The 26,932-nt window shown below is 50.5% G+C and overlaps 1 protein-coding gene and 1 non-coding gene across 2 annotated transcripts in view; both read left to right on the top strand.

The window, feature by feature from the left end:
• The first annotated feature begins 5,348 nt into the window (after window positions 1–5,348).
• Window positions 5,349–26,932, top strand: part of CAPN2 (calpain 2) — a 57,411-nt gene continuing 35,827 nt past the window's right edge. Inside the window, exons 1-2 of the mRNA XM_058533642.1 lie at window positions 5,349–5,700; window positions 9,935–10,004. Coding sequence (XP_058389625.1) covers window positions 5,464–5,700; window positions 9,935–10,004 — 307 coding nt within the window. The 5' untranslated portion in view covers window positions 5,349–5,463. The remainder of the gene's footprint in view (window positions 5,701–9,934; window positions 10,005–26,932) is intronic.
• Window positions 23,522–23,627, top strand: LOC131399607 (U6 spliceosomal RNA). The gene has a single exon (XR_009217166.1). It is a non-coding gene; the product is annotated as a U6 spliceosomal RNA (small nuclear RNA).

Below are 26,932 nucleotides of genomic sequence, written 5' to 3'. Positions count from 1 at the left end.
AGGTCATTCCCATTCTTCTATGTGAGCCACTGCCACAGCATGGCAACTGACAGACAGGTGGTGTGGGTCTGCGACCTGGAAATGAACCCGGGCAGTAGATGCAGTAAGCACTGAACTTGAACCACTAGGCCCTCAGGGCTGGCTCCAGGTCCTGCTTTCTGACACCATAAGTCAACCTACAATAACAGAAACCAGTTTAAGAGGCAAAGCATTTATTGGGGATCAAAGAATTGCAATTTGGGGAACACAGATGCAGACAGAGACCCAAATAGTGTCCTCATTATGGAGAGGAGCTCAGGGTTTTTATAGAAAAAAGTGAGTAAGATGAGGTGAGTTGTATTGGAAGAGTTCATCGATGCCAGGTGAGGTAAGGTGAAGTTTGTACTTCACAGAGTGGCTTGAGATTCAAACATCGGGCAAAAGGCTAGACTTGTACATCATTGATTGGTTAGCGATTCGGTCATCAGTAAAGTCCAGTGTCATCAGTCCTTACAAACAGGATATTCTTGTCCTTACTGACTTCTTGGAATGTGGGTGGTTTGGTCCAGTTTGGAAGATGAAGAAAACAAGACGTGCAAGGCAATTCCTCTGAAACGGCTGCTCCGGCTCTATTCTAACATGGCTCCACTCATGTCATCTTTCACAGGAACAGGGGGCTCAATTCTTAAACCTGAATAAACACTCATGGCGGCCGAATGCAACTCACATATCCTAAGACTCTTTCCTCCTTTCCAGGAAGTTTAGAAAATGGGGAGCAACAGGCAGTCCCCGAAACATTTTGAAGGGCAGAGAAATAGATCCTTCAGAATGCAGTCTTATAAAACGGGTGTGTGGCCCCTCAAGAATGAAGCCAATGCTGACTTTAAAGCTAAGAAGAACCTGGCCCCTGATGATGCTGGGAAAGTACCTACCAGGCTGGCTTGTATCACCTGCCAGCACACTCTCAGCACTCTTTGGCTAGGAAAGGACCTCAGAGGTCACCAGCCCCCAGCTCTGCAGGCCCCTCCAACTGTAGGGCTCCAATCTGGCTGGCTCTCAAGCCTTAAAGACCAAAGACTTCCTGACCTACTAAATTAGCATCTTGGTTGCCAGGCCTGGAATCTGTATTTTTAACATGCTCTGCAAGTGATTCTGATGCCCAGTCAAGTTGGGGAACCTCTGACCACTTGAAAGCCACCAGTAGTGCTGTACTCTCTGTCTCACAAGGCGGCCCCCTTCCTTGTGGCACAGCTCGAGCCATGAGACAATTATTTTTTATGGGTTAATCTCCATAATATATAAAGAACTCACACAACTGAACAACAAAAAAACAAACAATCCAATCAAAAAATGGGCAGAGGATATGAACAGATACTTTCCCAAGGAAGATATACAGAAGACCAATAGGCAAATGAAAAGATGTTCAACATCACTAATCATCAGGGAAATGCAAATCAAAACAACACTAAGATATCACCTAATGCCTGTTAGAATGGATATAATCACCAAGACAAAAAAACAACAAATGTTGGAGAGGATGTGGAGAAAAAGGAACCCTCATACACAGCTGGTGGGAATGCAAACTGGTGCAGCCTCTATGGAAAACGGCATGGAGATTCCTCAAAAAATTAAAAATGGAAATACCATACGATCCCACTATCCCTTTACTGGGTATCTATCCAACGAACCTGAAATCAACAATCCAAAGAGGCTTATGCACCCCTATGTTCATAGCAGCATTATTCACTATAGCCAAGAAGTGGAAGCAACCCAAGTGTCCCTCGAGTGATGATTGGATAAAGAAGATGTGGTATATATATATATATATATACACACACACACAATGGGATACTAGTCAGCCGTAAAAAAAGACAAAATCGTCCCATTTGCAACAACATGGATGGACCTAGAAGGTATTATGTTAAGCAAAATAAGCCAGAGAGAGGACAAACAGTGCATGATTTCACTCATATGTGGAATATAAACTAATACACAGACAGAGAGAACTGTTTGGTGGTTACCAGGGGCAAGGGGGCTGGGGGGTGGGCACAAGGGGTGAAGGGAGTCATTTATATGGTGACTGACAAACAATAATGTACAACTAAAATTTCACAATGTTATAAACTATTAAGACATCAATAAAAAAAATCTACGCCCCTTTAAATCCATCACTAGTCCCAGCTCTCCCTCTGGAGAAACACAGAATGAATACACTCCCTATTCTCCATGACAATCCTGTAAACACTTGAAGCTAGCACCAAGTGCCCCTCTTATCCTCCTCTTGTACAAGAAAAATGCCTCCATTTTCATCAAATACGTCTCACCCATTTTATTTATTTCTCCATCATCCATTAAGAGTCTATGATGCCCACATGCCATAACAAAGGCTAAGGCACAGGACCTGACCACAAAGTGTGTGTTAAAAGATACTGTCTTCAAAGGGTAAAATAATGACTCTCATACAAATATAAAATGAATATATGTTATGGCCGGCCCCGTGGCCTAGTGGTTAAGTGCACGCGCTCTGCTGCTGCCGGCCCAGGTTCAGATCCTGGGCGCGCACCCACGCACTGCTTCTCCAGCCATGCTGAGGCCGTGTCCCACGTACAGCAACTAGAAGGATGTGCAGCTATGACATACAACTATCTACTGGGGCTTTGGGGGGAAAATAAATAAAGAAATAATTTTTAAAAAATGAATGTATGTTAAAGTTTTCAATTAACTGATTAATGAGTAAGAGAACTGGTAGGTGTTTTTTTTAAAAAAAAAAATAAGTCAAAGGAGAATACAAAAGAGCAGCCAATTAGGAATACAGAATTGAAATTTGTTAATAGATGCAAAACTGTGTGATCGCACTTCCACCACAGAAAATTCAGTTGCATACATTTGCATTAAATCCATCACTAGTCCCAGCTCTCCCTCTGGAGAAACACAGAATGAATACACTCCCTATTATAAATACAGAATTATTTGCATTATTATCAATTTTCTACAACTTACTCGAGTTGTCGAATAGCTTGAAGACTGTGAAAGGCGCAGATAACTACTGATCTGATCCCTTGGAAGGGTACATTAGGTTCCTTCCACCTAGCATTCCACAGGACACCCCCTAATCCTTTTTTGTTTTTTTAATTCCAAAGACTTTTAAGTTTTTCCTGACAGGTCATTGTTTTGCAGAAAAGTCCCAAATATTCAAATCTCAAACTCTCCTTCAAGATCAACTTAAATGCCACTTTCTCCACAGAGTATTAACCGGTCTTCCTTCCTCTGGCTAAAATATAATTCTCAAATAAAGGTAAAACCATGACTCTCATATAGATATAAAACGAACACATTTTAAAGGCTTCGTTTAACTCGTTAATTAAATGAGGCAACTAAGCAGATGTTGTAGCTGGTTCAAAGGAAAGTCAAAGAAGCACAGATTTCTATGAAGTGAGGAATATTGAAATGAATGTGCAAATTGACTCAGCTGGCTTTTCCACAGTGGGGAGAAAGATCCCTCCACCGGACAGAATTAATTTGCATATCTGCACCGCATTGCTACAGTTATCTACAACTCCGAGTTGTAAAATAATTCAAAAGCAATGAAAGGCTAAGAATCAGATAACCTGGAAGGAGGTGCTCTAAACCAGGGTTTCTCAGCCTCAGCATTATTGACATTTTGGACCAGGTAAGTCTTTGTGTGGGGAGCTGTCCTGGGCATTGTAAGATGTTTAGCAGCATTCCTGGCGTCTACCCAGTGGAGGCCGGTAGCATCCCATCCCCAAGTCATGACAATAAAAAATGTCTCCAGACATTGCCAAATGTCCCCCAAGGTGGGGTGGGGTAGAGAGAGCAAATTCACCCCAGTTAAGAATCACTGCTCTAAACAATGCATAGTTTTCCATTGAAACTCAAATTCTTCCGTATTAGTGAAGGGGACAAGAGGGGAAAAGACCACATTCCTGGGCACACACCCATTTCTCTGTTTATGAGCTAGAATCTCAAGCTCTCTCCCCAACAGAGTGGTCACAGTGGCCCCTAACACAGGCACCATCCTAAATCCTCTACCAATATTCACTCCATCCTCCCAGCTACACGTGAGTTTCACATAAACAACGAATAACTTTTTAGTATAACTATGCCCCCATGCAATATTTGGAACATACTTACACAAAAAATTATTGGTGTTTACCTGAAATTCAAATTTAACTGGGAGGATGTATTTTTATTGGCCAAATCTGGCAACCCTATCTGGGATCAAATAGCTGACCAGTAGCAGTGTAGCATTGTGATTATAACAGGCCTTGGTGACTTAGAATCCCTGTTCTGCCGATGACTAGTTGTGCAACATTGGGTAGTGTTCTTTAACTCTCTGATGCTCAGTTTTCACATCTGCAAAATGGGGACAATAGTGTTACCAAACCAGGTTCCTTTTAGCCACCACACCGTTATGCCCATCACGGAGAGGAGGAGTTTGCAGCAGAGAAAGGGGTTAATTCACAGGGCAGTCAAGCCAGGAGAGGAGAGAACAAATCTCAAATCCGCCTCCGGAAAATACGGATTAGGGATATTTATGGGATGAAGGGGCAGGGTAGTCTGAAGGGTGGGGACAGACAACTGGACGTAAGGAGAAGGGAGGTAATTGCTGATCTGGGCAAGGGTAGTCAAGCTTCACGGCTCTTCATTGAGAGGCATGTTCACAAAATGGTGGCCTGAGGGTGGAGTTTTCCGCCCCTTGACGTCAAAGGGTCACCTATCCGACGTAGGTGCAGGCCCAGCTGATGAGTCAGTAGTCTTAACCAGCCTGAACTGGACAAGGAGCCGGTTCCTGAAAAACCCAAGCACCCTGCTACCATGGTGACCCAGGCATCAGAGATGTTATCTACAGGGTGGATTTTAGTAATGCATTATCTACTTTTGCAAACAGACAAGTGAGTATAGTTAAAGCAAGTTGGCCCCCTGTTTCAATAGCAGGACAACCTTCTTAGGGAGTTGCTGGGAGGATTAAACGAGAGAACGTACGCAGAGCCGTTAGGATAGCGTTTGGCGCAAAGAAGGGCCCAGTGGATGGCCTGGCAGCTAATTTATTCCCCTCAGCCTCCCTCCCCGATGTCCTGACTCACAGGGTGTTTCCTGGACGGTCACGACCGCCCCAGCCTCGGGTTTCGCCCAGCCCTCCTGCCCAGGAGGAGGGAAGTCGGCTGTCGGGTTCTGGTTCGAGGCCGGCCGGCCGGGCCATCCCGGGGCCGTCCGCAGGGGGCAGCAGCGGCCCCGCGGGCCCCGCGTGCGGCCGGCGCTCTGCAGGCCGCGGGCTGCGCGCGTCCCGGGCCGGGCGCCGAGAGGCCGGGAGCGGCGAGGCCACACCCCGGCGGGCGGGCGGGCGGAGGGCGCTTCCCGGGCGGTGAATCATCGCCCGCAGTCCGCTTGCAGCGCGGGGCCCTGGCCGCGCCCTTGGAGACCCGAGCCGCGCTCTCTGGACCGCCGGGCGCCGGGACGCGCACGATGGCGGGCATCGCGGCCAAGCTGGCGAAGGACCGGGAGGCGGCCGAGGGGCTGGGCTCGCACGAGAGGGCCATCAAGTACCTCAACCAGGACTACGAGGCGCTGCGGAACGAGTGCCTGGAGGCCGGGGCGCTCTTCCAGGACCCCTCCTTCCCGGCCGGCCCTTCCTCCCTGGGCTTCAAGGAGTTGGGACCCTACTCCAGCAAGACGCAGGGCATCCAGTGGAAGCGGCCCACGGTAGGAAGCACGCGTGGCAGGGCGGGGTGCGGGCGGCGGCGCCCCAGCCCAGGCCTCCGGGCCAGCGAGGGCCGGGCCGGGCGCGCGGAGAGCCCGATCGCTGCAGCCGGGGAGCCGCGGCCCGCAGCCCAGCGCTCGTGCCCGCCGCCCGGCCTCCAGAGCCCCGTTACCCGGTGCAGGCGCGGGGGGGGGGCGCTCCCCGGGTAGCCCGCGTCCCCAGAGCAGGCCTGTCCCCTCTCCCACCCACGGCGTCTCCCGGGACGCGTCGGGGCGCACGCTGCCCTCAAATGCCATTAGCAGGCCCACCAGGGGAGCCCCCTACGGACTTGAGAAAAACTCGAGTGGCCTAAGAGGGCCTAAGAGGGCCTGGGGGAAACTTTATTGGACTCCAGTGGGGAGACGGTGGGGGGTGGGGAGGAGGGTCTGCGGAGAAAGGGTGGGAGGCACTATCGGACTAGGAAAAGTCAATCTTTACCTCAGGTTCCGTCTGCTTCAGGGAGGGGGACCATCCGCAGCCTGGTCGTTGTGACTAAGGCTTGTCGCATGCAGTCGTAGTTAGATTTGTGCAGTCAGAGTTTCTTGTTTATTTTTCCAAAATGTTGCTGGAGAGACCTCCCCATAACATTTACACTGAGAAAGAACAGGGAGATGCAGCAGGGAGCCAATTCCTACTCGTCATTCGACTGGCCCAGAATTCTCCCTGGAGTACCTCAGGGGCCCCTTCAAGCTCTCTTGTGTCACCCCCCCAGGCTCTCTGTACCCCTTGCCCTGGCAGGCCTTGGGACACCTTGCTGCCTAATCTAATTGTCGGTTTCCCATGGAGCCCCTGCCGGCCCACCCTCTATGGGCCACTTCGTGGACCGCCCCCCACCCCCCACAACCTAAAGGAGGCTCCTGGGAAATGCAAACGCTAGATTCCTGTTGTGAGAAGATGCATTCCTGCTTTGCTTCCACTCCTCTGAGCCTCCCAGGTCGCCTTCTGTCACCCCAGATCCAGCCCCTGGGCAGCAGTGCAGTAGGAAGTGCCCTAGGCCAGGACTCAGCACTTGAGCTCCTTGCCTGCTAACCTGCCGGGTGACCCCACCTGAGCAATTGAACCTCTCTGCCTCCATTTCTTCATCTAAAAGAAGAGGGAATACCTCAATATTTTCCTCTCTTCTGGCTTTCCTTTCTCGAAAGCACCGGGTTCCGTCCTGTCTCAGGCCTTCTCACCTGCCCGGATGCTCTTTCCTGGTTTTCTGGAGTCTGGCTCACTCTCATTCTTTGGGTCTTAGCCAAATGTCCCCTCCTCAAAGAGGTCATTCATGACCATTCTTAGCAGCGCCCCCCCCATCTTTATCACCACCCTGCTAATGTCCTTCAAAGCATTTTCACAATTTATAGATATAATTACATGTATTTGTCCATCCTTCCTACGGGACTGTAGGGACCACGTGTGCATTATTCACCAGTACATCCCCAATACCCAGCAGGGTTAGTGCCCTTTCACACTATGCATGCATTCATTTAACGCTATTTATTGAATGCCTCTTATATGCCAGGCGCTGTCTTCAATGCTTGGGATACCTCTGGGGACAAAAGACAGTGACTCTTTGTGGAATGAGTGAATGAATGAATGCGGGATTGTAGTGAGCCTCAAATGAAATTATGGTTGCGAAAATGATGAACACGTGAATGTATTGACCTTACATTTGTATAGCACTTTACAGTTTACCACGTGAATTCGCACACTCCTTCACTTATTCTTTCATTCGTTCAATAAGCATTTATTGAACACCTACTGTATGCCAGGCACAGTGCTTATAGTTTCTGCCTCTGAAGACTTTAGGGGCTAGTGAGGGGAGACAGACAGGTCACCCAACAGTTGGAAATGCCTGTAGGAAATAGAAATTTGAAGCCGTTTCAGGGCCCCTGCTTAGGGTGGGGCAGGCTGTGCACTGCACTGCCAAGGAGGATGTGGCTATTATAGTCCCATCCAGCAGTTGAGGAAATTGAGACTTTAAAAGGTTAAATATTTGCTCAAACAGGTGTCCGGGGTGGAGCCGGGACCGTGTCCAGCCTGTGGGTGGTTACAGCCCACAGCTCACAGCTGCCCTCTCTGCCTCTGTCCTGCCTTCTCAAACACTGCTGTGGTTGGAGTCAGGCAAAGGAATCAGAAATGTGTCCGCTGGATTTGGACATTAGCGAGTCATGGGTGATGTTAACAGAGCAGTTGCAATGGGATGGAATTTCAGTGGGTGGAAGCCAGGTTGCTGTAGCCTCCAAAGTAAGGAACCGAAAGGAAGAATGTGATCAACTAATTTCAGAAGGGTGCTGTCAAAAGAGAGAGAGGACAGAGGGAAGGGAGAGTGGGACCTGGGGATTGAGAGGCTGTTTCAGATGAAAGCAACTGGAATGTGTTATATGTCGACTCACCAGAGAAGGGACTAAAGATAAAGACGGGGGGAGATAGTGAGACAGGGTCCGAAACCCCAGTTTCCTTAAGGTTCACTGAGGCTTAAAGAGAAGTAACTTGCCAGGGTCCTAGAATTCGTATAAGAAGTGACAGAGCCGGGATTCAAACCCAGGTGGTCTGAATCCAAAACCCTCAAGCCCCTTCCTCTGTGACATTCTGTATTTAATTCAATGCCCGACATGCTGTGCAAGATTCGTAATTTTCTGAAGCATCTCTAAGCACCACTCTGAACTTTGCCTTCTTTGGAGAGGCTGCCAAAGGTATGAGAAGTTTCTGAAATATATTGGAAAAATCTTTCTGGGGTAAGTGTCTGGTGCACTGAGGATTATCAATACAATTCTTGGGCTCCCAGCACTGAGCCCCATCTATTCCATCAGCTGGATAAGTGCTTGGCTGGCAGACCTCGGGCAAAGCTGGCTTCGTCTGCCTCAGTAGAAAAGCGTTCTCACTGTCCGTCATCCTCAGAACAGGCCCACTTGAGTAGGGGAGGGACAGTGCAGAGGCATGCAAGGAATGTGCTCTGCTCTGCTGCAGCTTGTGGTTCTGGAAGAGTTTACAGTCTAAGCCAGGATGGACGGAAGCTAGATCCAGGTCTCACCCAGGAAAAGCTTCTGCTCACCCGAGAGGGGCACACCGAGGGGTGTGGGGTGGAACTCCTGCAAACCAGTGTTGCCCAAGCCGAGAGAAGCCCAGATTTACGCTCTGACTTCCTTTGTGGCTTTGGGGTGGAGCTCTTCAGAATCAGGAAACGCACCCTAAGAGGGCTGTGCGGGGGCCAGACTTATTCAAGGTTGGCTTCCATCAGGCTGCTTGTGGGCCAGTCCTGCGGTTTAACACCCTTCCAGGCTTGTTACTGATCAATTAGAGGCAGCGCAGGAGCAGAAAGAGAAACACTTCAGAGCAGTCGGTTCAAATCCCAGAGCTGTCCATAACTTATGAGCAGCGTAACTTTGGACACGTTGCTTTATCTCCTTAGCCTGTTTCCTCACCAGTAAACTGGGGACAACACCCATCTTGCGTTCCTGAGAGGGCTCCATGAGATAGAGCCCCAAGCCCGGTATTGATATACAGCAGGTTCACGATATATGGATGCTCCAAGGATCATGGCCCTGTGGACAAATTCAGAAGGCCAGCTACATCCCCCTGCCCTCAAGAAGCGTGTGAGTGTTAGGAAGATGGAGTGATACCCATCAGCTCCACCAGACAGTGCACAACCAAATACTAAATTGCAGAGTACAAATACTCTGGGACTCAGAATTGAAGGGATGAGTGAGGGCTGAACTGTGAAGGAGGGCTTCATGGGGGAGGTGACAATGAGTGTTGAGATATGGGAAGATGTGGAAAAGGAGAGAACAGGGTGGGAAAGGGAGGAATTCCATGCAGGCAAAGCATCTTACATGCAGGCACCGAGGAGAGGGGCTAGCGTGTTGGGTAGGGTGGTTCCAGAGTGTGAATGATCTCAATGTCCTGCAGAGGTGGCTGGACTCCATGCTGCCAGGCCCTAGGCAGGGGCATGATGAAGTAGGGTCTAGGCAGTTTGGAGCATTGGGGTCCAATGACTGCCCTTCTTAGCAGGGAGGTCCCCCACCACCTATCAGGACCCCCAGAGCAGGGGTCAGAGAAGAACCCCATGACAGTCTAACTGTAACTGCAAAACCTTCCCCGGAGGGAAGGAGAAGGGGGAGAAGGGGTCTGATGTCCCCACTGGGAACTGAGGCATCCTAAATGCAAAAGCACGTGCCTGGTGGGTTGACAGCACTCTGTGGGTCTCATTCCCAGGAGATCTGCGATGACCCCCAATTTATTGTTGGAGGAGCCACCCGCACAGATATCTGCCAAGGAGCCCTGGGTAAGTGATGGCACCTAAAGCAGGTGCGGGGTCTTGTCTGCAAAGTTGTGGGTGGAAGGGACGAGGGATGATCTGTGGCTTCTCTCCCTCCCCAAGCAGCTTGGCGATTTCCATTTCCAGAAGCTTCCTAGAATTTCTTGTCCCCTGAGCGCCCCGTGCTAATGCACGCAAATGCACAAATGTGCACCGAGGCCTCCTGTGTCCCCGGCATTGGCAAAGTTGTTGAGGTTACAAAGATGCTCCCGCTGGAGGATGGAGGAGCTCCCAGATGTCAGCCACCCCTTGGTCTCTACCTCCTGGGGCCAGTATTACCAGTGGCCCATGAAACAGTCAGGCTCTGGGCTGAGGGCCAGGTGGGAGGACTTCCCCAGCTCAATTATAGCACTGAGACCTCAGTTCTCTGGGGCTTCGGGACAGGGGATGGTGACTCAGTGTGAAGGAAGAGGAAACCCTAATTCTGGTTGCTGAGAGGAAGTTCAAGTACCAGGGCGTTCTCGGTGTTTGCAAGACCGGCTCACCATGGTATCACAACAGTGGGAGGCAGTCGTAATGTTCCTCTAAGGAAGATTAACTGGAGTCGCTGAATTGTGAGAGTCTGGAACTTTGCTCTCTGAAGCTGAGCTCTGATTTCTTTCTGGATAGAGTACCTGCTGAGATTGGAACCTGCAGAGTCTCCAGCTTTGGTCTGAAAGCTCCTAAGTTTTCTATGAACACGTCTTAACACTGGGGCCTGGGGCCATGACTTAGATTCTCATAGAGTCCACCCTCAATTTTTTTTACTCACGATAAATACAGGCCTATGATCACTGGAGCAGATCATTTGCTCTGATAAACCAAAAACTTGTTTCCTCCCATCGGCTTCAGCTTGGTCCCCAAACTAGTCCATGGTAACAAAATTGGTCAACCTGAATTGTGCCTCCTTTCTTGGCCCACCTAGCAGAGGTCTGATACTCAGAATATAATAGGTAATATTTATTGAGTGTATACTCTGTGCCAGACACGAAGCTATGCTTGCAAAATCTCTAAGGTATGGTGATGATTGCCATTTTAGAGATGAGGACACTGAGGTCCTGGGAGTGATTTGTGTAAGGTCAGCTCGCAGCTGAAGTGGGGGCCTGGGATACAAATGCAGACCGTCTGAATCCAGGGCCTGTGTGTTTAACCCTGAGCTAGACTCCCTGGAAGGGGGCCTGGAAAACTTCCCACCCCTGACAGGTGTCAGGGCAGCTGTGTGAGCCATTAGGACGGGCACACTGGGAGGCCACAGGAAGTGCCTCTCAGGGATGACGTGAGCCAGGGCTGGGCAGGCAGAACCCAGCTGGTCTGAGCTCAGCCTCTGTGCACAGATTCCCGAGATGCCGGAGCACATTCTTACCTGCAGAAAACACCCCACCCCCATTTCTTGCATATTCCCCACAAAAGATAGAAGCCCTGGGGTCCTTGGGCACCTAAGGTGGGTGCACTGGGAAAAATCCATTGGTTGGAGAAAATGGACATTAATAGGGCTGGAAGTTGATGGAGACTTTGAACCAACCCTGCGGGCTTTGGAGAATCTGGAGATGAACACAGCGGCTGCCACACCTGAGCTAAATTCCACCTGGGCTACACTCCACACCTGGGCTCAATTCCACGCCTGGATTATACTCCACACCTGCACTCAATTCCACACCTGTACTGCACCCCACATCTGACTACATTCCACACCTGGACTAAATTCCACAACTGGATTAAACATCTATTTCAAAGTTTAATGACATAGTAAGGGACAAATTTCAAGTAACAAATACAAGATGTAAGTCCTGTTTAAATATTAGCAGACCATTTAGGGAGGAGACAGGCATAGCTTACATTCCTGGGGTAAAATTCCCCATGAGATGCACCAAATCAAATAGAAACAAGATGAAGTGGAAGTCCTTTTAACATTTCTCAGTAACCGGTCTATAATTTCTAAGGGTTTTTTTACACCATCTTGGTCATTTTGTTCTCTTGGCCTTTTATTTTGGAGGATCCTCATTCGATTACCATCTGTGAAATGTGGTTGACTGAACTCTCACCCTGATTCTGGCATCTGGGCAAAGAGTGGTGATGGGGTGGGGATGGTCACCAAGTCCCAGCAGACTCAGCAGCATCTGGAACAGGGGCCATGGCAGCGACACCTGGCCACATGACCATAGATAAGAGCTGAGGCTCAACTCTCAGGATACAGTGGGCAAGTCTTCACTCGGAACCTCAGTCCCTTCTACAAATGGGAGGGAAATAACGTGAATGAGGTGACCTCAAAGATCCCCTAAGATGTGGCATTCAGCTATTCTACAGCCGTTCCTCGGGCCTGACACTGAGTGTAGACCTTGGGCTAGAGGATTTTTCGATGCTGTATCTTTTGTAATCATCCCAAGTCTGAAGTAAATATTTTCACCCCCACTATGCAGAAAAGAAAACTGAGTCAGGGGGGTACATGAACGGCCACTCAGCTAAAAATGGCCAAAGGAAGGAACCCTGATCTGCTTTTAAATCTTTCTGTGCTCTTTTTCATAACCCCATGCTCCCTCTGAGTTGCTGCGATGCTGCGTTGAGGGAATGTGAAATTCTCAAAGCAGATTTCCTTTTCTTCCCTGTGCTTTCTGCCCTGAGATTCCCTCAGTTACCCCGTGAACCTGGGCAGGAGTGTCCTTGGACACTTGTACATCTCCCAGCACCCTACCGGCCTTCACAGCGCTGCCCAGCAACGGTTAACCCACCAGCTCCCACGCTCTCTCCCAGAAGGCTCGACTCGAAGCCTCACCAGTGTCGTTCAAACTGTGTTGGCAGAACTGGTTTGCAATGAGCCACCTGTACGGCGGACCCTGATTGTGCTAAGAATTGAGTCAGCAAAGAAAAATCTGCCCATCTGGAGAGAGGGCCAGAGACCCGGGCTGCTGCAGCTAGTTATAGCTCTGGGATTGCTGGAAGCAACCTGTTCTTACAGGTGATTGCCACTGGGAATGGTCCCTAGGGGCCCAGGAAATTCAAATGTTGAGCTCCTCATATCTTAGGTTTTCACTGTGCCTCTGCGGAGCTTTCTTCACTGTCCCCCATAGCCCCCCACAGCCCGCACAGCTCACAGGGAAAGGCAACTCCCCAGCCTGGTGCCCCCACAGGCCCTTGGCTTCCTTGGGGAGGGTTCAAGGCTGCCAACGCTGTCAAAGCTCTTAAAACGGCACAGCCCCATCTCCTTGTAACCTGTTCTCAGGGCCCCGAAGAGGTGGCTCACCCTGCCTCTACCCCCAAGAGTCACATGGGCCCCCGAGCACCTATGGGAGGTGTTTGGCTGCAAGGTGCCCCTCCCCACAGCCCAGCTCAGCAGAGAGTGGATAGCGAAGACCCATGGGAAAAGCACCCTGGAAGAATTTTCCAGTTCCTGCTTCCTCTACCGCTTACGAGCCGGGGTGGCCATGGGCAGGTTACCCAAGCTCTCTGAGCCTCAATTTCCTCTTCTGTAAAATGGGAATAATGATCATGCGCCCTTCCCAGGGCTGTGGTGACAAGTGAGATTAATATAGGCAGACAGCTTTGGCAAACTGTAGGATCCTGAACAAATTCAGGGGGCCGTGATTATTACCGAGTCCAGCTACATGAAAGGTCTCTTCAAATTGTAGAAAAGGAGATAATCTGGGTTGGAAACCGGATCCTTGTCTCTAAAAAGTCAAAATCTAAGAGTGGAAGTACCAAAGAGAGGGAAGGGCAGACATGGTGTCTGCATTTAGGTAACACACAGATTGTAGCGCTCAGAGGAAGGGGAGATGTAAGAGGAGATCATAAACATAAAGGGGGCAGACGCACCCCCTTCAATTTTAAAAATTGAATTTTTTTTACATATTTATCTTTTTTTTTCTTAGTCAGAACATTTAAGTTCTGCTCTCTTAACAAATTTCAGTTATGCAATGCAGTGCTATCATCTACAGTCACCATGTTGTACATTACATCCTCAGACCTTACTCATGTTATAGCTGAAAGTTTGTACCATTTACCAACCTCTCCCTATTTCCCCCATGTTTAAATGTCATAAATAATTTTTTAAATGATTTTTAAATTATAATTTTTAAAAGTCCATTGTATTTGTGCCTTTTTAAAATTTTAATTTTGAAACTTATTTTTTAGAACAATTTTAGATTTACAGAAAAATTGAGATGATAGTACAGAGGCTTCCATACACCCCACCCACAGTTTCCCCTGTTATTAACATCTGACGTTACTGTGTATCTCACATTAGTGTGATACGTTTGTTACAATTAATGAGCCAATATCGATACACTATTATTAACTCAAGTCCAGACTCTGTTTGGATTTCCTTAGTCTTTACCTAAAGTCCTTTCTCTGTTCCAAGATGCCATCCAGGAGACTACATTACATGCAGTTGTCACGTCTCCTGTTCCTCTGGGCTGTGACGGTTTCTCAGACTCTCCTTGGTTTTGATGACCTTGACAGCTTTGAGGAGTACTGGTCAGGGATTCTGTAGGATGCCCCTCTATTGGAATTTACAGGTGCCTTTTTTAAAAATAGTGCATGTAGTTTAAAAATGCAAAAGGACTAGAAAATAGTTGTTGGCTGGTTTGACGGAGAAAGTAAATACATTCTTTTCACTTAAAAACCATTGCTTCACCAGCAACTCCAGCAGCACCCTCGCCGCCCCAGCGGAGGCCTCTCCTAACCCCCTGGAGCAGATGTGCGGTGTCCATGAGTCATCGTTTCCTCTCAGCCTCTCTCTGGGTAGAAATGCTCTTTCACAGCTTTTCTCCCCCATCGCTGCTGCCCGTGCTCCCCACTCCCTTTCCTGCTGCATCTCAGACAGCCTTGTAAACAGGGCCAGGATGGATCGCTCACCCTACTGTTTTGCCCGGAGGCCCCTGTCCTGTCCTGGCTGCCCCAGCCTTGGCCGTCACACAGCAGGGTCCCCGCCTCATCTGAAGCCTGAAGGGCAAATCTCTCCTTGGCTGTCCCTGACTTCCCCTCTCCAGGCAGTAGATTCAGTGGGAATCTTCCCCAAGAGAATCCCCCCGTTGTCGCCTACACTTTCCTCTGAAGCCGCAGGGTGCCCAAAAGGAATTCACAGGGTCCCGCCTGCTCCCCATGGGCATAAGGATCAGAGTGTGACTTTTCGCTTGTCGGGTGCTCCCTGAGCCGGGAGCCAGGCCACACCCCCCCGTATGGCCTCAGTTGTCTGTCTCTGAGATGAGAGGGTTGGGTCAGATTTTCCTAAGGTCCCACTACTTCTGATATTCTTTGACTCCAAAATATGCTACCTTCTGCCAGCAGTCCCCACGCCCCCCCAAATCCCCTCACACTCATGTTTGTGAGCAGTAACGTCTCCGCTCCAAGGTCTAAGGATCATTGCTCAGATCATCCCCCAACAGTATCAGCCACAGAGAAGCCCCCATCCTGGAGATCTCAGAAATGAGGGACCATGTGTTCTGTGAGGTCTGATGGGGTCCTGGCCAGGAACAGTAGTGGTGATGGAGCCCCAGGATGAGGGAGGGCCACTCTGGCTGGCCCACCATCGAGTGACCTGGCCAGCAGGTGTGCAATGGAGCAGACTCTGGACCAGCACTGCCCAACAGAATTTTAGCGATGATGGAAATGTTCTGTGTCTGCACTGTCCCATTTGGTAGCCACTAGGCAGATGTGGAACACTTGAAGTGTGACTAATGCAACTGAGGAACTGAATTTCTAATTTTAATAAATTTCAATTTAAAGAGCACACATACATTGTGGCTACTGCAGTGGACGGCACAGCCGACCATGGAGCATTGGGATCCAGTCTCCCATCCTTGACTCTCCAGGCTGGGATGGTCCTCACAGGCCTGTGTGTCTCCACATGGAGCCAAGCAAGGCACTTACATCAGTAAACAGCTATAAACAGCAGATTCAAGAGTGAGGACTTGGGTTTCCATCAGTTACAGGTTGGCCTCTTGGTTCTGCCACGTCCTGGCTCTGTCACTTTGGGTGACTCACTATCCCCTTCAATCCTCAGTTTCCTCATCCATGAAATGAGGATGATAATAGGGCTGTGAGGATGAAATGAAATAATGCATGGAAAGCTCGAGCGCCAGAGGCTGACACATGGTAAGTGTGTAGTAACTGCAAATGGCAGGTTATCTTTGGGGAGGGTGTGGCTCGAGGGGAGTATGTCAGATGAGGTTGGGGGTGAGGTGGAGCGCACTGTGCCATGTCTTGAGTACCTGACTGCGTCCCAGCTCTAGAGCCTGGCATTGGCGACCACTGAAGTTGTAGAGAGGGGTGACAGAGGAGATGGTGTTCAGAGAAAAGTTCAAGAAACTCAGGGAAGTCCCCTCTGCCCCACTTCCATGGCACGTGCAATGGCCGTTGCTTCCTGATGTTCCCTCCAAGGCCCAGGGGCCCTGGAGTGCCACAGCTCTCAAGGCTCTGTCCTCTCCCTGCACATGGACTTGGCCACCAGCACCCCTGTAACTTTCAGCTGTGAGCTTCCACTTACCCATCTTTGAAATGGGAACAATAGTGACATTTGCATCTTTCCTTTTCCCATGAGGTGGAGAGCTTTAGAACTGTATGACTGGAAGGTGCCATTGGGACCCAGGGCCCCTTGTGGTCTCTGTCTCTCTGGGATCAGGATCAGAGTGAGAGAAGATCTCCAGCGTTCATTCTTGTTGGGCTGGTCCATCACGTGATCTTTCTCCTGCATCTTGCTGCCCCAGCCTCCATGAGACTTTTTCCCTTTAGTTCAACACTGAATGCCCCCAGGAAGTCAGGAAAGTAGACTGTCCCGCTGGTTCCTCAGAAGGGGAGGGAGGAGAGGTCCCCAGGAGTCGGAATTTAGCACAGGAGTTGGCAGCCAGGGCAAGGCTCCCCTCCTCCTGTGGGGGTCAGTGAGGACCACAGGGGTTAGGGGAGGAAGGGTGTGGATTTGACTGGGCCTGGCAGAAAGACGCCATGTCCGCTGGAGTACTGGCAGATAAAAACTCTGATTTAAGGTAGTGACCAGTGGGGCCATGGCCGCAGGGAACTGGGGCAGGACAGGGACTCAGGTGACGGGCGGGGACGCCCTTCTGAGAGTCCAGTAGTCCATGCAGGTTCGGAGTGGGAGAGTGTGAACCTCGGGCCTCAGCATCTCGTCTCCCTCCCTTTTAGGGCCTCCTCCAGCAGGAGCAGCAGGGGGAAGGGAAGGGAGAGGGGACACGTGGTTTGTTTTTTTTTATAATTTTATTTATTTATTTATTTTTTCCCCCAAAGCCCCAGTAGATAGCTGTATGTCATAGCTGCACATCCTTCTAGTTGCTATATGTGGGACGCGGCCTCAGCATGGCCAGAGAAGCGGTGCGTCGGTGCGCGCCCGGGATCCAAACCAGGGCCGCCAGTAGCGGAGCGCGCGCACTTAACCGCTAAGCCACGGGGCCGGCCCAAGGGACATGTGGTTTGAATCATTTGTTCTTGCTCACAGTTCCCTGTGCAGTTCCCGGAAGGAGGCTGAAGGCTTTCGTGCTAACCAGGGTTGAGATGTGACTAGAGTGAAGCATCTTCCCCCCGCCCCCTCCCAGCCCCTAATATAATGAGACATGACTGTGTTTGCATGGAGAGGGATTCTGGTTTGGGGTTACCCTTTTCTGGGCTGCTGCCGGGCCAAAAAACGAGTCACAGAAGGGACAGCCCCGTGTGACTCATCACTCACCATCTCGAAGGCCTGGGCTGCTGGCAGGGTGTGCACTTCCTCTAGAGAATCCCCCTGCCCGCCAGCTCCTGGAGTGGCCCTAAATTGGCTCCTCAGGGCTTCTGTCCTCCCCTTTCCAAAGCTGAAACTCCAGCAGCCTGACAGTAGGACTCCCCTCCCTCCCTGGGCTGCCTAGGCCATGAGAGATTCATCCTGTCTGGCAGGGTATCGGGTCTGCTGGAGACTGTTAAATACCAGCGTCCCAGGAAGGGTCACTGGCTGCCAGAAGCAGCCTCAATATCTTGGTCCATTTATCATTTCCTAGCAAAAAAAAAAAAAAAAAAAAAAAAGGCACCAAGGGAATGGGACACAGGATAAGCGAGACCTGAGACAGCAGGGTTTCCTGACTGTTTGGGGCCAGGCGGTTCTCGGTCACGGGGAATATCCTGTGTGCTGTGGGGTGCGCAGCAGCATTCCTGGCCTCTGCCCACTGTGCACACAAGCACCACCCTCCCCAAGTGCAACAATCGAAAATATCTCCAGACATTGCCAAAAATCCCCAGAGCGGGTGGCAGAAATGCCCCTGCTGGAAAACCGCTGATAGCCAGGGAGAGTGAAGGGGGCACACAGGAACATCAAGTACTATGGGAACCGTGGGGGTGGTCCTGGGCATCGGGGCGCAGAATGGCCCTGCAGGGAGCCTGGTGAAGGCAGCGGCCAATGAGAAGGATCCTAAATGGGTGGTGAGGGGGCAGCGGTGATTGGTCACTGAGCTGCTGGAGACCAAGGTCGCACACTTCCCGTGTGGCGTCACCTAACCCAGCCACAGTTGGGAGTCAACATTGTCGTAGGAAAGGAGAAAACAGCATCGAGAGTGCAAAGGCAGGGCCGCATGGCTGGGATATTTGACCTTGTGGGAGAGGGGCTCCAACCCTCCCAGCGTCCAGGGGAGATGCTTCGGCAAAGCAGGAGATGGGGACCTCCCTGCTTCTCAGAGGATGCTCCCCTCATCAGGACCGTCTGTCTTATCAGCTTCCTGGACCAGGTGAAGGGTGCATCTCAGGTCCTGGGGTGCCCTGGGGACCGCAGGGTGACTGAGCATCTGGACGTCTTGGCACGGCATCCTGCCACAGGCATATCTCAGGGCTGGCTCCATTCTCTTGCGGGTACCCCCCAGAGAGGCAGACTCTGTGAGTTAGCAGATGCATCTTACTGTCCCTGGCCAGGCACAGGTTTCAGTAGGGTCCCTGTCTCGTTATACCTGTATCTAGTGTGTGACAGCTCACCCGCAAAATCAGTGGCTTACAATAACAGTCATTTCCTTGTTCTCGCTCATGGTTCTGACGGATGACTGGGCTCAGCCAAGTGACTCTCAGGATCTCTCACCATGGTTGCAGTCAGACGGGGACAGGGCCAGGGTTACCTGAAGGCCCCTCACGCACATGTCTGGTGCCCGGGATGGAGGCTGGACCACCTGGAGGCCCAGGATCTCTGCCTCTTATGTGGTCTCCTCCAAGGAGACTTTAAGGTAGCCGAATTTCTTACACAGTGGCACATGTCCCAAGAAAGATAATGGGGAGCTGTCTCGCTTTTTATGATCTAGCCTTGGAAGTCACGTAGCATCACTTCTGCCGTACCCTCTTCATTAAGACAGACAGAGGGGCCGGCCCGGCAGTGCAGGCGGTTAAGTGCGCGCGCTCTGCTTCGGCGGCCCGGGGTTCGCAGGTTCGGATCCCGAGCGCGCACCGACGCACCACTTGTCAAGCCAGGCTGCGGCAGCGTCCCATGTGAAGTGGAGGAGGATGGGCACAGATGTTAGCCCAGGGCCAATCTTCCTCAGCAAAAAGGGGAGGATCAGCATCGGATGTTAGCTCAGGGCTAATCTCCCTCACAAAAAAAAAAAAAAAAAAAAGACAGAAGCCCGCGCAGGTTCAAGAGGAGGGACACAGATTCCACCTCCTGGTGGAGAATGGCAGGGTTCTAGAAGAGCATGTGAAACCGGAAATATCGTGGCCACCATTTTGGGAAGATGCCATGGTTCCTCCCCTTTGAATAATGGCCTTGTCCTTCACCAATGGTGACCCAAGGCTGCTCAGACCCTAGCTCATCATGGTTGGGTGGGTGTGTTCTCTGGGACCTCCCAAAATGCAGGGCAGAGGGGCACTCATCTGGCTGGGCTGACCCTGCCAGTTTCAGGACCCCCTTTACCTGCCAAGCTTTGCTGAGGCACCCTACCGGGCCCAGACTCCTGGACCACCCAGGCCAGCCAATTGCCTCTCTGCTGCCATTCAGCCAGCTTTCTTGGTGCCTGTGATGGAAGCAAGTGGGCTGGGACTTCAGGCAGAAGAAAACCAAAAAAATGCAGTCCTTTCTCTACACAAGACTTTTGTCTCTGCCTGCTCTCCCCACATCCAACCAGCCCTCTCCCTTCTGGGTCCTTAATCCCTCTCCAGGCCTCCTTCCCTCCTATCCTCCCATTACTGCAAGATGGGCCTTAATTCTCACCTGGATTTCTGCTCTGGGTGCCTGCCTGTCTCCAATCCATTCTGGATGTTACTCCCAGAACCCTGTCCCCAGTGGTGGAAACAGTTAAGTGGACAAATTAAATATAACTTTTGATTGTGCTATAATGGGGTCAACTAGGATGCAGTGTCAGGACACAGGAGGGGAACTGCAAGGAGTTAAGAGGGGCCCCCCAAAGGCTGGGACTGAGTCCCCAAGGATGACTAAGGAGCAAGAGGAAGCGGGGAGCAGGGTATGCACGTCCCATACTTATTATTCTGGAAAGTGCAATATTATCGTGCCTGAAGGGTCTGGTGCAGAAAGGGAGAGGGTGAGAAGGAATTAGCTTCAATTCCCCCAGGGGTCAGTTCAGACTCGTAAACTAATCTCTCCAGCCTCAGCCCTCCACGCACCCTGCACCCCATGCCCGACCTCTGCCCTGCTCCCTGCCCCTCCTGGACTGAGCGCTCCCCTACTCCTTTTGAGAGTCTGCACTTGACCTTCCCTCTCTCTGCCGGTGCTCCCCATCGCCCCCACCACCCTGTTATTCAGGACAGTCCCAGCTCCCCTCCTCTGAGCCTCACCACCCACCCCACCCCCTCCTACAGCCCCAGTCTGCCCTGTTCAGACTTGAAGCCTCGTGCTCGCCACCATCTTCTGTGACCCTCTGTTCCATGTCAGTCCCTGGGTCCTGAGCCTCCGAGAGTGAGAGCCATTCTTTAGCCCTAGCACAGGCCAGGTGTGGAGGGACGAATGAGGAGACAAGGAGCCGGAGACCAGGAGGGAGGAAGAAGAGATCCCCATACAGCAGAGTCAGCTCGAGGACAGGTGCTCAGAGGCTTTCAAGGGTGACACGGGCAGGTCGGGCCACAGGACATGAGAGAAGCGACAGAGAGGGGTGCTGAGGCCAGGGAGGGTTCTGGAATGCCATGGGGCTAGCCTCGGGCTTGTGTTCTGTCTGCTCGTTCTCCAAGACAAAGAACTGCCTCAGTCTGTGTTTTTGAAGTATTTGCACATGAGTGTGTGTGCACGCGTACATGTGTGTGTACACGTACACGTGTGTGTGTATTTTGCTTCACAGAGCACATGCTCCACTGTGATACGGTCCCTGCACTCACAGAACTTGGAGTGTCAACAGGCAACTGTGCTCTAGTGGACAGAGCTAGAGCAGGACAGGTGGGAGAGAAGCCCAGCCTATCCTGGATTGTCTGCTTCTCTTTCCTGTTTGTGGAGGAAAGACGGTGACAGTGGAAAGGAAAGAAGGAGAAAGCAGACAACAAATATTATGTTCCCCTCTTGGGAAAACTAACGGCAGCCGCAAATATTAGTAACCCAACCACATCCTGCTCCCCGCAATGGGCCCCAGGTGACCACGGCCCGTGTGCGAGGCTGACCTTCGGGACACGGGCACAGAGGCCTGGGGAGCATGGCTCTGGAAATTTACTGACATGGCTCTGCATGAATTTACCTTTTCAGAAAAGGAGCTTAAAGAAGCCATTCATAGGGTCTGCTTGGGAGTGTCGTGTCCTCAGAGGGCGGTCTGGGCAGGCCCCTGAGTGCGTGCCTGGGGAGGGAAGCCTGTGTGTACCTGGTGTGCTCACAGAGGAGCCAGGAGGGGGGTGAGCCCAGCTGGAGACAGTTAAACCTTTTTTTAAAAATTATTTTATTGAAGTCCTAATGGCTTATAACGTTGTATAAATTTCAGGGGTACATTATTATATTTCAGCTTCTGCATAGACTGCATCGTCTTCACCACCAGTTTTCTAGTTTTTATCTGTCATCATACATATGTGCCCCTTTACCCCTTTTGCCCTCCCTCCATCCCCTTCCCCTCTGGTAACCAACAATCTGTTGGAGACAGTTGAACCTTTTATCAAGGTAGGCCTAGGTTGTCTGGGTCCAGAAGGGTGAGGCAGCCGTGCTTAATGATCCAGAAATCCAACTCAAACCTTCTTTTCTCAAGCAAATCAGAAGAGGAGGGGGAGGTTTGGACTTGGAGGGGATTCCTTGGGGGCCCATGAACAAAAGTGGCTTGAGACATCTCAGCAGGTGCCTGAGGCTGGGCCAGAGAGAATGTCACTGAACAGTTGTTGAACAAATGAATAAATTAATAGATGAATACTCTCTGCCATAGGCACAAAAGTGGTAAAAATTCTGTTTGAAAACCCATAGCCAAGGCATGCAGAGAGAGCAACTGATTCTCAAACTGCAGACACAGGAGGAGGCAGGAGGCCGTTTGGCTGTTAAAGGACCCTCTTGCCTTGTGTTATGTGAGGGAACTCTAGGGGCGGAATAAATATTCCTCTGCTCTTGTAGGTTCTTCTGGCTGGTCTAAGAATTAAATTGACATGAGACAGAATAACAGGAGAAAATCAAACAAAGTTTAACAACATGTATACGTGGGAGAGACCCAGGAAAACTGAGTAACTTGCCAAAACAACCAAAGCCACCACCTTAAATACCAACTTCAGCTAAAGAGAAAGGAGGATGTTGGGGATAGTGGTTTGGCACTTCAAAGGGGAGGAAGGCAATTTGCATGGAGTTAGAAAAGCAAATATTTCATAAACAAATGTTTGCCATGCCTTTCACAGACAATGGGACATGGGGAGGACTTGGATCAAATGGGCCTTACTAGGTTCCGCCTGTCTACCACACCTAGTTCATATGATACTATAGTCATCTATGGTGAGAGCTCCTTCCTGGGGCAGGCCTTCTAAAATTATTCTAGGCAGTCAGGGGGAGGTCAAAGTTTCTTCCTGAGTCTTTTGTTCTTAAAAATAATCAAGCCAGAGAGACACATTTTGGGATAGCAATTCTACTCCCCTATAAGACAAAGCAGAGAAGAGACTCATCCCTCATCCCAGGGAGCTGAGCGTGGCTCTCAGGCCCCCTGATCCGGCACCAAGGGGCATGAAGGGGGACTGTCAATAGTCCCAGCTGAGGTTCCCCCAGGCCTGGGAGTGGGGGAGCTGCACACGGCGGTGGTCACTGTTGGGTTTGGGTAAATGCGTTTGTATCTATAACCTCATCCGTGCTCATTTATTACCTTTGTTTACTCATTATTTGAACCCCGCCCACTACTTTCGAAGAGTTTGAGGAGACCCAAGACGATGAAACAGGCTCCATATGCACTCAGGGGTCACAGTCCTTCCCCGCCACCACATCCTCCCCATCTGCAGCTCTCCCCTCCTCATTCCCGCCCCCACACCACCCCCATCATCAGCCGTCACCCCTTCTGGGACAGGACAGCCAAATATGGCCAATGTGGCACATAACTCAGCCTCAGTCAAGACTTCACCTCTTTTCGGTCTCAGTTTTCTCCTTTATAAAATTAGAAGATAAAAACAGCAAGCACGTGCTTGCTTCCGCAGCACATATGCTAAAATTGGAATGATACAGAGAAGATTAGCATGCGCCTGTGCAAGGATGACACGCAAATTCGTGAAGCGTTCCATAGTTTTGAACACGATGCAGTCTATACAGAAACTGAAATATAATAGTGTACACCTGAAGTTTACAATGTTATAAGCCAATATGACCTCAATAAAATAATTTTTTAAAAAAACAGCAAGCACTTAGTGTTCTAAATGCTTTACATGTTTTCTCCCGTTTAATTCTCCACTCTATGAGGCAGTTTACTATTAGTAAACCCATTTTATATGTGAGGAAACTGAGGCACAGAGAGAGTACTTTGACCCGGGTCAGAGCCAGGATTTGAACTCAGTGTTCTGGCTCCAGTGTTTCTTAACTTTTGGGGGTGGAGGTGGGAGAGAAACCTGACTCCTTCTCCCTAGAAAACCACATATATTCACATACATGCAAAACTGGAACAAAATGTTTGGGTTTCCAGATCTCTGAAGCCCATTCATGGACTCCTAGTTTCCCTTTTCATCTGATACTGACAACCTTCTGAGGATATGTGAGTATTATTCATTCCCCTTCCACAGCTGAGAAAACCTGAGGTCAGAGAAATTAAGAAATGTATCCAGGGCCTGGCCTGGTGGCATAGTGGTTACGTTCACGTGCTCTGCTTGGGTGGCCTGGAGTTCACAGGTTCAGATCCTGGGCATAGATCTGTACACTGCTCATTGAGCCAAGCTGTGGCGGCTTCCTATATACAAAATAGAGGAAGATGGGCACAGATGTTAGCTCAGGGACAATGTTCCTCAAGCAAAAAGAGGAAGATTGGCAACAGATGTTAGCTCAGGGCCAATCTTCCTCACAAAAAAAAAAAGTTATCCAAGTTCACATAATCATAAGTGGTGGGATCTGGATTCAAATCCAGGTCTTCTAACCACAAATCTAGTGGTCATTCTTACCCCATCTGGTCAGGCCTCATAGGTCTATCCAGAAGGTCTTTCCACTCTGCTCCCTTCTGGTGTCCCAGTGTGGCTGTGCAGTGCCCGTGGAGCCATTTGCTCTGTGCCTAGCAGCTGGGGAACAGCCAGCAAAGGCCCTCCACCCCTGTGAGCCTGCCTCCAGCCTTACTTGGGACCCCTCAGCCCTTAGGCTGACTGGCACCCTGCCTGGAGTGCCCACCTGTTCTGTGCCACTCACCCACTGCCCAAAGGTCTCAGTCCACCAGGCCAGTGCTCCCAGTGGGCAGGGACCCTGCCTGCAGGTTTGGTCACCTCTTACTGGCTCAGTGCCAGGAGAGAGGGTGCTTGGGACAGTGTGGAATGGATGGGCACACGGCACCAGGGAGGAGGCTGTGCAGAATGGGATCCCCAGGGGCTGGGCTGGAGGAATAAATCCAGCCAGAGGAGATGGAGAGGGCAGCCAAGAACCCGGAATCTGGTTGAGGGTGCGGCAGGTGCCTCTTGGTGCCGGGAGGCAAAAAGGTGTGTGGGAAAGTGAGAGAATGGAGTGCAAGCAAGATGTGGAACCAGTGAGGTCAGTTCTTTGAGGGAGCGGGCATGAACGCAGCCTCCAGGGAGACACACCTTTTATGGGAATCCAGAGCCACTGGGGAAGGTAGGGTATCTCAGTGCTGCCCTCAGTAAAAGATAAAGGGGCAAATCTGGCATGAGGCCCTGGGCCACCAACTGCCCCTGGGTGACTGATTTCTTTCCTGTCATGCTGGCTTTCTACCCAACCCCCATCCCAGCTCCGGACTCCCAGAAACCTACCTCTCCCATTTCCACACAAAACTGCTTTCTGTCATTTTCACATGAGAGCATTTAAATCCAACGTTCCCTTTCCCACAGGTATTTGCATTCTAGGTCTGATCTCAATGTGGGGTGAGGATTCTTCTGTTATGGGAATTGTTGGGGAAGAAAAATTTCTCCTCTACCCTTCTAAGTTCTTCTGGCTGGTCTAAGAATTAAATTGACATGAGATAGATTAACAGGAGGAAACCTAAGAGAAGTTTAGTAACATATATACCTCCTGTGTACATGGGAGAGGCCCAGGAAAACTGAGTAACTCGCCAAAATGGCCGAAGCCATCACCTTAAGTACCGTCTTCAGCTAAAGACAAAGGAGGATGTTGGAGATGGGGAGACAGTTATGGGAGGTTACCAGGAAAAGCACAGTAAACAAGAATAAGATTGTTATGCAGATTTAAATTGTTGCCTTCTCCATTGGTAACAGTTTCTAGAGATTGAGTCATCTCCCTTTTCCTGGTACAGCTAGGGAGACACCCTTACAAATGGAAATTTCTCTTACACTGTCTTTTACAAAGCATAACTTCTACTTGTTTTCAAAGCTTCTCCAATGTCTGCTGTTTTTCTGAAAAAATAACCAGCCTAGGGGCCAGCCCGGTGGTGTAGTGGTGTAGTGGTTAAGTTCACACACTCCGCTTCAGCGGCCTGGGGTTCGCAGGTTCAGATCCCGGGCGCGAACATACTCACCGCTCATCAAGCCATGCTGTGGCAGGTGTCCCACATATAAAGTAGAGGAAGATGGGCACAGATGTTAGCCCAGGGCCAGACTTCCTCAGCAAAAAGAGGAGGATTGGCAACAGATGTTAGCTCAGGGCTGATCTTCCTCACCAAAAAATAATAATAACCAGCCTAAAATCATCCTTATGCCAAAAAGACATGTTTTGGGGTGGCAAATTCTGCTCCCCTGCAGTATCTTTTTTTTTTTTTTGTGAGGAAGATCAGCCCTGAGCTAACATCCATGCTAATCCTCCTCTTTTCGCTGAGGAAGACTGGCTCTGAGCTAACATCTATTAGCAATCCTCTTCCTTTTTTTTTTCCCCCCAAAGCCCCAGTAGATAGTTGTATGTCATAGTTGCACATCCTTCTAGTTGCTGTATGTGGGACGTGGCCTCAGCATGGCCGGAGAAGCAGTGCATCGATGCGCGCCAGGGATCCGAACCCAGGCCACCAGTAGCGGAGGGCACGCACTTAATGCTAAGCCATGGGGCCAGGCCCCTCCCCTGCAGTATTAAGCCTGGATGTAGTGTGGGTTTTTGGAGGAAGGGAGCAACGGGCTGCTGTAGGCAGCTCCTGCTGGACTAAGCTTGAGGCTGTTGGGGCATCTAGGTGGGCTTTTAGGACAGGAAGCAGAAAATCCCTCCACCCTGGGAGGGTCCCCAGCTTCTCAGTCCTGTACTGGTTGAGTGTCTTCCAGGACAGAAAAGAGGGACAGAAATTAGCTGGGTGTGAGGGGAGCCCGGACATGGCAATGGCTAGTCTGTCGAGCCTGTGGTCAGGGCCTTCAGCAGGTGGTTCTGGGCAGAGACCTGTCTGTTGCCTTTAATGATAGATGTGGCCAGCAGCCGCCTGCTGAAGGAGATGTCACAGACAGCCACCTGTAGT

The sequence above is a fragment of the Diceros bicornis genome, chromosome 38 (assembly GCF_020826845.1).
Source record: "Diceros bicornis minor isolate mBicDic1 chromosome 38, mDicBic1.mat.cur, whole genome shotgun sequence".
NCBI classification, from domain to species: Eukaryota; Metazoa; Chordata; class Mammalia; order Perissodactyla; family Rhinocerotidae; genus Diceros; species Diceros bicornis.
This window is presented reverse-complemented; position numbering and strand designations above follow the sequence as displayed.